This window comes from Chrysochloris asiatica, unplaced genomic scaffold (genome assembly GCF_000296735.1).
Source record: "Chrysochloris asiatica unplaced genomic scaffold, ChrAsi1.0 scaffold00008, whole genome shotgun sequence".
Lineage (NCBI taxonomy): Eukaryota > Metazoa > Chordata > Mammalia > Afrosoricida > Chrysochloridae > Chrysochloris > Chrysochloris asiatica.
In genome coordinates, this window is record NW_006408526.1 from 26,353,910 (window position 1) to 26,366,039 (window position 12,130).

At 40.6% G+C, this 12,130-nt stretch overlaps 1 protein-coding gene across 7 annotated transcripts in view; it reads right to left on the reverse strand.

The window, feature by feature from the left end:
* The window catches only part of CADM1 (cell adhesion molecule 1), a 470,209-nt gene that overhangs the window by 30,119 nt on the left and 427,960 nt on the right, over positions 1–12,130 (reverse strand). For 4 of the 7 annotated variants that reach the window (XM_006833842.1, XM_006833841.1, XM_006833840.1 and 1 more), the window contains one exon: positions 1,841–1,873. The exons of the other annotated variants lie outside the window; for them this stretch is intronic. In XM_006833842.1, coding sequence (XP_006833905.1) covers positions 1,841–1,873 — 33 coding nt within the window. The remainder of the gene's footprint in view (positions 1–1,840; positions 1,874–12,130) is intronic. 7 annotated transcript variants of the gene reach the window in all.

Below are 12,130 nucleotides of genomic sequence, written 5' to 3' on the forward strand. Positions count from 1 at the left end.
TTACGAATTGGGCTGTGAACCACAAGGTTAGCAGTTCGAAACTACCAGCTGTTCCACGGGAGAAAGATGAGGCTTTCGGCTCCCGTACAGATTTATAGCCTCGGAAACTGTACAGGGTCACTATGAGTCAGAGCCGACTACGCGGCACATAACAGCAACAACATATATATATATAAAACAAAGTCTCTACAACTACATTCGGATAACCTTAATGCTCTGGGAATAATCAACAAGAGTCAGGAAGTGCTCAATTAATGATAAAATCTACAAATAACTAAGCTTAATGGAGTGAGTTCAATGCCAAGATACAGCAAGCACCATGGAGCATTGCCTGAGAAAGCAGAAGTTTTATACCTAATTGATTTCTCATGATTGTCAGTGTACCTAGCCCTTTACCTTATTTTATGTACTTTTCCCCTTTATGCCAATGGCAGGAAAGAGAGAAGAGGAGATGGGAGTGAGGTGGGAAGGGAAATGTTGCTCTATATCTAAGTTTGTTTTGTGTTCCCCAAATTTCTCATTGGGAAGTCTAATAAATATGGGTATGACCAACCAAGCATCAAGGCCTGACCTTCAACAACCATTCCCGCTGGCTGGCTAGGTTTTGCTTAGAGATTTCCGGCTGATAAGCCTTAAGGCGTTGGGTCTATTTAAGGAAGTCAGGAGGTGCTAGGAAGAGAAGCTTCTCTAAAAGTTGAATTAACAGAACAGGGTTGGGTGATCACCTCTCACCATTTGCATGATAGATTTTAACCCTGCACAACATGTGAAGTGATTTAAGGAGGCACTTTGCAAAATAATTCCCTTGGATTCAATTATGAAAATTAAGCTCGTTTAAAAAAAATTTTTTTTTAATTTAATTAATATATCTTTTGCTAAATACAGTATCGCCAGGGTTAGATTCAAGCTAAGTAGTAAGGTAATAAACAGATGAAACATGATCCTAATTTCCTGATTGGAGAAACACAGAAAAGTTAATAGACTGATTCCAATCTCAAAAGTCAATGGTGAAAATGGGAAATGGTCAGAACATTTCCTGCTGATTCTTCCAAAGCTTGCTCACTTGGGTTGTTTTTTTTTTGTTTTTGTTTTTTTTAAATCACCTTTAGATTAAAGTCGTAACCAACATTTTAGTATTTGCCTATAAGACACTCACGCACACACACACACATTTTTTTTTAAGAGTCCCAGTTAATGTTGTTAACACGTACATACAGTGTCTTTCTTGGTTTGCAGATGTTTCCTACCAAATGCTAGCATAGATTTATATGAACATGTAGAGGTTAAGGGTAAAATGGCAATGGGTTGTGGGATTATTAAATACAATCAGAAACTGAATTGAAGTCTTGACTTTTATAAAGGAGGACAATAGTCTTTGCCATCACCACCTTGTGAATTTATACAGGAGTCTTCCTCCCTGAGTTATCCTTCAATCTCAACTACCAAGGAACACAAATGACTCATCTTCAAATTAAGAAAGCACCTGGACATTCAATTTAGGTCCTATGGTTCCCAGGCAAATAGCAGTTTTTGGAGGTTGCATGTGTTTCAACAATGGGTGGAGTTCTCTCAATGAGGAGGCCCATGTGCAACTTGAAATCATACCACTCCAGCCAATGGGGAGAAGACCTGGTCTCAGATAGCAACAACTGGCTACTGAACTCACAACAGAAATGACAAGACTTGACATCCTTTCAAGCCTGAAAAAATTATAGTCTATTCATGAGATCAGTCTACTTGAAACATGGTTTCCCTTGAAGACTACATTTCTCTTTTTCCCAGGCTTGCTTTGCCTCTCAGCAGCGCTGAGAAAGTAGATAAACAGTAATGTGATACCAACCGTGAACTGCTGGTTCTGTCGTCGCCGTTGTGTCTACAGACGGGAACAGAGGATTGGAGGAAGGGAAGAAACAGGAGGGACGGCATGCAAAAAAAGGGAAAATGGAAAAAAAATGGAACAGATAATATATGAGCAAGCTTTCAAAGAACATCGCGTGACAAGCAATAATAAATGAAAAGCAAAAAGCATTTGAAGTGAGTTGCACTGTTTTAAGACATGCCTGGAGCTCAAAAGCTGCGAGCCAATGAGGAAAACAGTAAATTCTTTGATTCTCGGGGTCTTGCCAGGACACATAGATTTGGTAGTCAATCGTCAGGGGAACATGCAAAGTGATGAGGAACACCAATGCAGACTCAGTGACTGCTCCATAGCACTTAAGGCAACAAGGCTCAGATTTGCGACAGAAAAGCTCAGTCAGAAGGCTGCTTCAACAATGGATTCATACATTCAAACATTGCCTTTGTTTGGACCCAACCCAGCCGGGCACTCCAGCGTCTTGACTGCCAGTTAGGCACCACTGAATCCATCACTCTTGGAGGATTCTTTTACTGCTTACACTCAGATGACTGTAGATGAATATAAGGGCTCAAGTTTTTCCATCCAGTGTGTTATTGCAGAAGAGTTGAGCTGGGACGTTCAATGAATGGGGAGGCCATGGGAATGAACACGTTAAAGCTTTTCAAAGATTACTTTCTGTACACACACACAAACATACCCCCTACTAATCCATTCTTCACTCTGCAGCTCTTAATATGTTCCAAACACAGAGCAGAGGCCTTCCATGAGAACGCTCAAATCCACAGTCTGCTGAATGACACTCAGTATCATGTGACGCTCCCAAACTATAACTCCCTTTCTTCCCAATTCTGGACCATGTTCACTGCTGGGAGAGGACAGGAGTCCTGCCTGCGACGGCTGCAATCGGTTTCTTCCCTCTCTTCTTCCATTGCTCTGGAAGAAAATAGGGTCTGCCCTTTCGTCTTTTGTTTCTGATGCCGTTCAACTTTTCTCCTTCTTCTGCCAGGTTTCTAAACCAGGCCTGCTGTACTGGCTCCTCTTCCCAGGTAAATTCCTCAAGGGGTTCCAGCAAGCCAAATCAAGGCACTATCTCTTATTTCTGGATCGAGAGAAAGTGGGGTACATATCTACCAAAATGCACGATGACATTCTTTCTCCACAGTCATTTTAATACCACTCTTCAGGCCAACTTCATTTCAACATCAACCCATCTGGTCAGACTTTCATGTTCAGTTTTACGCCTCTTACATATGTTTCCTTCCCCTGGTCAGCTTTGAGCCAGTAAGGAAAGGTACAAATAAGGCCTGGCGTCATCTCTGGAGGCAGAAGTGGGATTCTGGGTTAAAACCACAAGTAGTTGCCTGTCTCACCCCACCACCCCCTTTGTTTGTTTGTTTTTAAAAGCACGCAGCTATTTGGTGGGTAATCACTTTCATGAGCTCTGGAGAAGCCAAAGGACTTGATACAGGCAATGTTTAAATGCACTGGAACGCTGAACATATTTTTTTTTTGTTGTTTTTTAAACAAATGAGCCCAGTGCTTCTGATTTATAAACATAGCACGTGAATTCACACTGGCGTTCCCCTTCAGTTGCAATGCTTTCCTTACACCATTAAAAAACCCTATACCATTGAAAATTAGAACCCTTCTATGGAGCCACACTTAATCAGAAGTCTGATGGGCTACTGTGCCTTAGTAGAACGTATAGCTGAGTTTCTGGGGAAAAAAAAATTGATGAAGGAAAGGAAAACATAACATATACTTCATAAACGCCATACTTACACGTCGAGTCTGTGTGCCGTAAATAACAATAAGAACAATATAGAAATTTGTACAGTTCAAACACTCTATACCCAGGTTCGCGGGGCACAGGTGACACGTCTCCTTAGTTGAAATATCCCAAGTTCAGCATTAGTTTGAGGTGATTTCAATTTGGGGGCAAAAATCAAACGAACATTTGTACACAGCACTTGTTTGCACGTTAATAAGACATTTTATGGCTAGACATTGGCTCCTTTCCAAAATTAAAAAAAAAAAAGAAAGCAGTAAACACGTTGGCTCATTATTTTTGTAGCAGCTCTTCTAATGTGCTTGATTTTAACCTGGTAAATAATAATAGAATGAACGAAAGAAAGGTGGAGTATAACTGAAGGATTACCATCCTCAAAAATAATATCTTAGCATTAACCAATGACCCCAATTTACTGTCTTCCTGCAACACAACATTATGCCAGCTTTATGATGAAATTAAACCAGGTGATGCTAAGAAGTCAGCTCTTATGTGGGTGCAAAAACTAAATGAAGGACAATTCACAGTGCAGCTTGCTTCCCCATCCTAGGATGGGAAATCCACCAATTGAACCCCAAAGGGGAGGAAATAGGGATGTTTAGAAGGGAAAACATTCTAAGACAGTTTAAAGCAAATGCATGTTCAAGTCAAACCGCACAGTTACAGCAGCTGGCAATGGCAAACCCAGGATCAGCGATGGAGCAGGAGACAGCCGCATGGACACAGGTTGGCTACCAAGTTTGGAACCAGATTGAGGCTATATTTAAGGAGCATGGATTCCATTTCTCTAAGAGTATCTGGTATGTTATCTGCACAGAGGCTCTCATTTCAAGTAAAGAACTAAAGGGGAAAAAAAAATCTTTAGAAGGACTTGGTGCTCTCCACAGGAGAACAGGATGAGAGACTAATTCTGCTTCCTAATTGCATTATGACTTCATGCAGAAACTAGAGACACCCTGGCTCTGAAGTGAGCGTGGCTCTGTGAAGTAGGATTTATCAGAGTGTCTTAATCATCAGACTGGATAAATTTACAAGCCCACCCCTGTGAATTAACTTGTGGGGTCACCATATTGTTGGATAACACTCTTAGTGTATAGGCAAAAGGCAAATAATAAATCTCCAATATAAGTTATAAATGCTGTAATTAACTTGAAAAATGAGTGTCTAATTGCCTGAGCAAAGATAGTTCCCCCTCCCCACTGAAGCTCATTTTAAAAAATAATCTTTGACTATGCCTAAGTGAAAGAAAATAAGTCAAAAAAATTTGAGTCGGACTTAACGGTGCTGGTAGCTTATAAATTAAAAAGGCCTTGCTGAGCTATTGTCTCTATTTCAATTTTAATTACAATGAGGACAAATTTATTGTACATTTATTTTATACGGTCAACGAAAACACAATCCCATGTTCTTGCAAACACAGTAAGTACGTACAGTCTTAATAGTCCCTTGGTAACTGTTTTATGAGTATCACTGAACAAGGTATTCGAGGAAGGGCACTATGCTGCAATTTGAAAGATACACATTTCACTTAATACTGACTTCTCTTCTTAAGTCTCCCAGCCATACCAGCAGTTTATGGGGCCTGGTCCTGAATGAATTAAACATCATATATACATCATGTTACAGACCAAGATATTTACAAAATGAAAAAGCTCTGACAATGTGTGAGATTAGAGACACTAGCCATTTAAACAAGTAGCAAAAAAAAAAAAAAGAAAGAAAGAAAGAAAAATTTACTGTCTAAGAGGCAGCTGGGCATTATTTAGTTGAAACAGTCATGTGTAAGCTCCACAGTGGCACATTCTAATCCTTTCATATGGCTTCTCTCCAACTCAGAATTGTTCATTGAGTGTGACAGACTGGGGGTTTAAAACTAATCCATAAATTAGTCCGTGGTCTCAAACACAACGGGTGCCATAAATGAAAATGAAAATCCTAGAACAAAATTAAATTCACAACCTTAAATACTTTTTCTTCCCCGATTGATCTGTGGTGCTCCGGCTTTACAATGCACAGATTCATTACAAGACTGCATTTGGGGGTGGCGTGAGGGATAACAGGGTGTACATTAAAAAAATGCAGAGCATAATAACCCACAGAACCCAATCTGCTCAAAAGCAGAGCTTAATTGTAAAGAATTTAAATTCTCCCATTTTGATTGTCAGAAGCTTAAATGAAAGCATACTAAGCAGTGCAGACATATTTTAATACACTTTTCTCCAGTTTATTTTCTTAACTAAAGTCAATAAGGAGCCAATGGGTTTTCTTAATTGAATTCTCCTTCAGTTTGTTATGCAGCTGCTTTAAATCTAGACACTAGGGCAGGCACAGAACTCCCCTGACAATTTTATTTTCATCCTTGTGCTGGGCTGGCCGATATATATTAAATATTGCATGTTAGTTAGTTTTCTTCTTCTTTTCTATCTTTCGCTTTCTGGCTTACTTGAAAACTACTGAGAGCAAGAAGAAAAGCTGGGAAACTAGTCTTTGAAATTTCCTTTCTGCTAGTCTCCTGGTTCATTTTCTTCCCGTCCACGTTAGGGTTTAAATAAGCTCCCGTGTCTTACAGATAGCAGATGTGGGTACGGAGAGAACTAAAGCCAAAAGGCCCAAGTAGCAGAGCCATGAGGCTCTGTAACTTTTTAAAGTCACCTTCCCTTTGACTGAAGAGAGGACCTGCCCCAGAACAGCAGGAAGGGGTTTTTTTTCAAAGTAATTTCAAATTGTGTTAAAGTGTCTGCAGAAATGTTCACTAATACTTTTGTGCCTCACAATCTTTTCATTTGCAAATCAGATGTTCTGCCAAATAATCAGAATCTGTATGGTGGTTTCCTTTAAAAAAGGAAAACAATTGTATTTGAAAGTTAGTGGGTAGGGACAGAAAAGGGGAGGACACAGGCAAAGGGAAGAAAAGGCAAGGTTGTTGCCAGGAGGTTGTTGTTGGTAGTGGAGGTGAAGAGAGCAAGGAGACCCTAGAAGTCCTAGCTAATATCCATGTGTTGTTACATACAGGAGGGAGGGGATGGTCTTTTGTTTACCTTACACTAAGAATGAAAATAACTCCATACATCACTTTTGAGTCCTGAGAAACCTGTATTCAGGATATTATTTATATGCATTAGTAACAGACTGTTAGTAGGGACACATGTCAAGTCCTTATGGCCAGAACTATTTTTAAACAAGGAACATATAAAATGATGGAAATGAGGCTAGAGGGATTGGGCGGGGGGAGGGGAATCTCACTCATTGTCCATCTCTTATTCCTTTAAAAAGAAAAAAACGAAACAAAACAGTAGACTCAAGTGATCTTAGGCACTGCAGTATTCTAATTTATCCCTTTCCCTCCTATATCAATAAGGTAAAAAACTGGCAGGCCATGATGGTATTTGTAACAGATGTCCAATCATGGGCAAAATGAAAATGTAGACAGTCACATGTACAGTATGGAAACAAAAGAGACATGTATTTTGGGGGAGGGGAGATGAAAAGATGTCTCTTGAGTGCTTACTGGTGGGTGTTAAGTGTTGTCAAGTAGGTTCCGAGATTCAGAGAAACCCTACATAATGTTTCTGAGGAATGGCTGATGGGTTTGAACTGCCAGCTTTGTCGTTAGCGTTCCAGTGCTTATCCTACAGAGCCACATCAGTACCATGAGTGTTTATTAGTGTCCTAATAATGTTCTTAATTATTGGCACTTAACAACAACAATAATATTTGTGTCACCAGGCATACCAGTAAGCACTGGATAAATAGTTAATATATGATGAATGACAAATAGTCCTAATGAAATAAATGTCAACTCTAGAAAAAATGCTAATTTAGTAAACACTCTTAAGATGAAAAACGTGTATTTTCTAGTAATAGCTTAATATATGCCTAGAACATAAATATATACAAAACATACATACATGGAAGACAGATGCTTGAAATACAGTTGAACCTTCATGTTCAACTTCCAAAATGCCATTCTCTGTTAGCCACATTCTACTCATTCACTGGTGATGTTGTTAAGTGCCACTGTGATTAGACTCATAGTGTTTAAACTATGTGTTTAGACTCATAGGGATCCTGTATAGGATTTCCAAGGAGCAGCTGGTGAGTTTGAACTGTTAACCTTGTGGCTAGCAGTCTAGTATTCTACCTACAGCACCACACCAGGACTTTATTCTTTGATGGCACAGAGCAAATTCCACTTTTCCTGTGACGCTGTCCTCCACCTTCACTTAACCTTCTGCCTGTATCACTGAATCACCTCCAACCGCAGAGTATCTCCTATTGAATTCCACTGTGTATAGCTTAAGCTCTCTAACCATCTCTTAAGGGGCTCAAGGAGACTTTTGTCTCCATAGGCACCAGTAAAGTGCTTCATATATTGTGGGTGAGGCACTGTAGGATAAGCACTCGACTGCAGTGTCAGTTTGAACTGTAAGGTCGGCAGTTTAAAGCCACCAGCCATTCCTCAGAAACCCTAGACAGGGTTGCTATGAGATGATGGCATTTCAACGACAACAATCTATGTAAAACGAGATTCTCCTGACCTAGTGTGTTATGTGTTGGACTGCTAAACACAAGGTCAGTAGTTCAAACCCACTAGCTGTTCTGAGGGAGAAAGATGAGGATGTCTTCTCCGATACAGATTTATAGTCTTGGAAGCCCTACATAGGACCACTGAGAGTCAAAATCAACTAGGTGGCAGTGGGTTTGGTTTTAGGTTTTACTCTATGTTGAATTAAATTCACGCACATATCAGCAGCACGGAGGCAGTTGGCATCGTTAAGCTAGGGCCCTGGGGAACAGCCAGTTACTTCTCTGTGGAGCAGAGAAAGGTCTCTACACAGTATAGGTTCACTTCTTCCTTTTTCCTCCAGGAAATGGAGAGCGTGCTGTGGTGCTGTGTTTCTCAGCCTTGGCACAGTCTGTAAATGCTACCGAAGGATAAGGGCTGCTTCACGTTACCTAACAAGCCACGTTACACATAAAAGCTTACGACAGTGGAATAGGAAAGCCAAAATGCCTACATGAGCCTAGGGGTGGAACTCGTTTCCTCCAGGTAGGTTGGGTTCTGGGCTCAGACACCAAGAAGAAAAAGCATGCTGTTTTCTTTTCCAAGGAATAACGCACACTTTTTAATTAGATACGTGCTTTGGAAAGAAAGAGAAACTCATTCAGGAATGACCTACTTCATTCTTATGAAAGGATTTTTAAATGTGTTTCAGAATGTGGCCGTTATAGCTAGTCATCTCTCATTCTAAGGTGTTTTAATTTTTTAATTGATGACAGTCACATGTACAATGTGACCGACCTGTTGAACTCCCTCCAGCCTGAACTGTGTATGGAAGCTGCTGCTAAGTCTTACTCACAGTGACCCTGTTGGATGGAGTAGAATTGTCCCATAGGATTTCCAAAGCTAGAATCTTACGGAAGCAGACTGCCACGATTTTCTCCTGTGGAGTGGCTAGGATCAAACTGCTCACCTTTCCTTAGCAGCCGAGTGCTTGGCTACTGCACCAGCAGGGGTCCCCAGTCACACCCAGGTAGGTACAATACCATATCCCCATTCACTGGGAAAGATATTATATGATGATGACAGGAAAAAGCTTGATCCAATTGGCAGATAGCCAAAGCTATTGCCAGTCATAGAAATAGGTGATTTTATATACATCTAATATAGTCTGGCAAGGAGCTCTGGTAGCACAGTGGTTATGAATAGGGCTGTGAACCACAAGGTCAGCAGTTTGAAACTACCAGCTGTTCCATGGGAGATGAGGCTTTCTGCTCCCGTAAAGATTTATAGCCTCGGAAACCCTGTACAGGGTTGCTATGAGTAGGAACCAACTCCACGGCACACAACCACAACAACAATATAGCCTGGCACTGGAGTGCAAGGTTGGTTTGAACTGCAAGATCGACAATTCAAACTCACCATTGCTCCTCAGAAACCCTATATAGGGTGGCTATGAGTCAGGACAGACTCGAGGGCCCTTAACAACAACAATACACTCTGGAGACCTGGTGTGATGCTGCAGGATAATAATAATCATTAGGCTGCTAACCTCAAGGTTGACAGTGTAAACTCACCAGCCACTCCTAAGAGACCCTGAGTCACTATGAGTCGGAACAGATTTTAAAACAATACTTAAATACTTAATTTAAAAACAATACAGAAAGTCAACTGATTTCAAAGAAAAACAAACGGCAAAACGAACACACAAAACAGTAACAAAACCCCTTAGTGTGGCAGTGGGCTTTTCTTCTCTGTTGGTTTCTGAGAGGAGTCTACATGAAAGCCTCTCCCTAGTATATGTTTGCACTGCAGTTGTGCAGTTTGCTCTTCTATATTACAATATGTATCTTCATGAATGAAAGAAATCACATGGACAAACAGATGTGATTTAAAACAAAACAAAACACAACAACAAACAAACAAAATGGAAGGGATGGGAACTTGCAGTAATTCAAACAGAAATATAGGCAAGAAATTGATGTATATGAAAGATGACAGAGACGCCAAGGAATCTTATGGAAAATCACAATGAAGTTCTAAATGGCTCCCATCCCAATTCTATCCCTCAAATTGTTTATTTACAAAGAGATTCTAATGACACAAATGTTTTAGTACCTTACTATCATGGAGTCCTGCTGTGGCACTGAAGGATAAGCACTGGATTGCTAACTGCAAAGGTCAGCAATTCAAACCCACCAGCTGCTCCTCAGAAATCGGATACAGGGTCACTATGAGTTGGAACCAACTCAACGGCACACAACATCATTGTTCATATGGCAAATTCAATATTTCTTTTAGTAGGTTTAGAGCCTGCACAAATTCCTCTGTAGATAAAGCTACCTATAGAGGTGTGCCCCCTCTTCAGGGCTGACAGGCAGTAGAGGGGACCCTGTCCCTCCCATTCAAGGTGCCTATGATTCTGGGTGGATCAAGTAGAGTCAGATGGAGCTTCCCACTCATTCCTCTCTTTCAAAGTTCTAGAGAATAAAGCTTTGTCATGTTCTGAAGAAGTCAGGTGACTCTGAACAGAAGGACAGTTGGCCTCTCTAACAAGGGAAGCAACCTGATTATCTTGGTCATGAAAGATAAAATATTTTTCTATTGCATTTGTACATTTTTCTTGTAATGAAACTCTGACTTGGGGAATGGGTTTCAAGTGTTGCATCTGACTGGGAGAAAAGACACAAGGCGACTGTGGTCATTTTTTTTTTTTAAAAGCTGACGATTTACGTCACTGTCACTGGATTTGGCTGTTGAAGCTTTTAAGGCTAATGGCGGCTGTAAAGTACCAAACCGTGCAAAGAGATGAGGAGTGGAAATTAATTTAGCTATCCATTTGTCAAGATTCTGTCCGGAAGAATTTTTAGGTCCCAATCTAAAGATAGAGGATAACCTGGATCTTTAGTAATGGGGCAGAGAATCATTGAGCTCTATAACCTTTAATCTGTTTGAAGAAGGGAGCAAATGTTAAACTCCATGAGTGTACTTTCTGGGCAAGATAAATATATATATCCGCGGGAGAAAGATGAGGCTTTCTGCTCCCGTAAAGATTTACAGCCTCGGAAACCCTGTACAGGGTCGCTATGAGTTGCAACCGACTCCACGGCACTTAACAACAACAACAACATATATATCTAAGACTGCTTGTTAAGACACTGTAAGCCTGTAAGATCACATCCATTAAGGCAATGGGTTGTACAAAGTTGTTTTAGTAGCAATTTTAGTTGAACTACTCTTGGGTGTGCCAGTGAGAATCTGGACATTCATTACCACTAATGTGTCATGTGTGTAGTGAGGAATCAATGGCTAACATTAAGAGGCTAAAGTACATCTATGAGATCATCTTACATTACTGAGAGCTGAGAGGCCAGTGACAGAGAGAGAGAGAGAGAGAGAGAGAGAGAGAGAGAGAGAGAGAGGCACTCCAAGACGAGTTCCTACAGAAGACACCTTTGAGTTGGACAGAAACATAGCATTGTTTGTTTTCAAAATTTCCTCCTTAGTGAAGTCTCTGCAGTAGGAGTGGTGATAACACTGAGTTGTCGCTGTTTGTAGACATGAGATTAGCTTTAGTCTGGAGTGAAGGATTAAGAGCTGAGATTGATGGTGAAGGGGAGGAGCTCAGGGAGGGTTAAGAAAGATCTTTTAAAAAAAAAAAGAAAGAAAGAAAGAAGGAAAGTTTAAGCTTGTGAGAGGCCAAGCACAAATGAAAAGTATTGTTCCATATTACAGAGAAATGTATTTGAACACTGAGTGAATGAGGTCTCCAAAGTCTTAAAATGTCAACTTGGCTAGCTACCTAGATGGGACTTTCTAAAATGAGAGGTTAAGTAAGGCTGGTTCATACCTGGGCAACTTCTGCAAAGACAAACAAACTGCTGGGGGCTGATGTATGCAAGGGGAACAGAGAATCAGACAATGTAATTTGTCCTGACGTCCAAAGAGTTTGTCCCAGGTAACTGTATGGTAACAAGAGTGT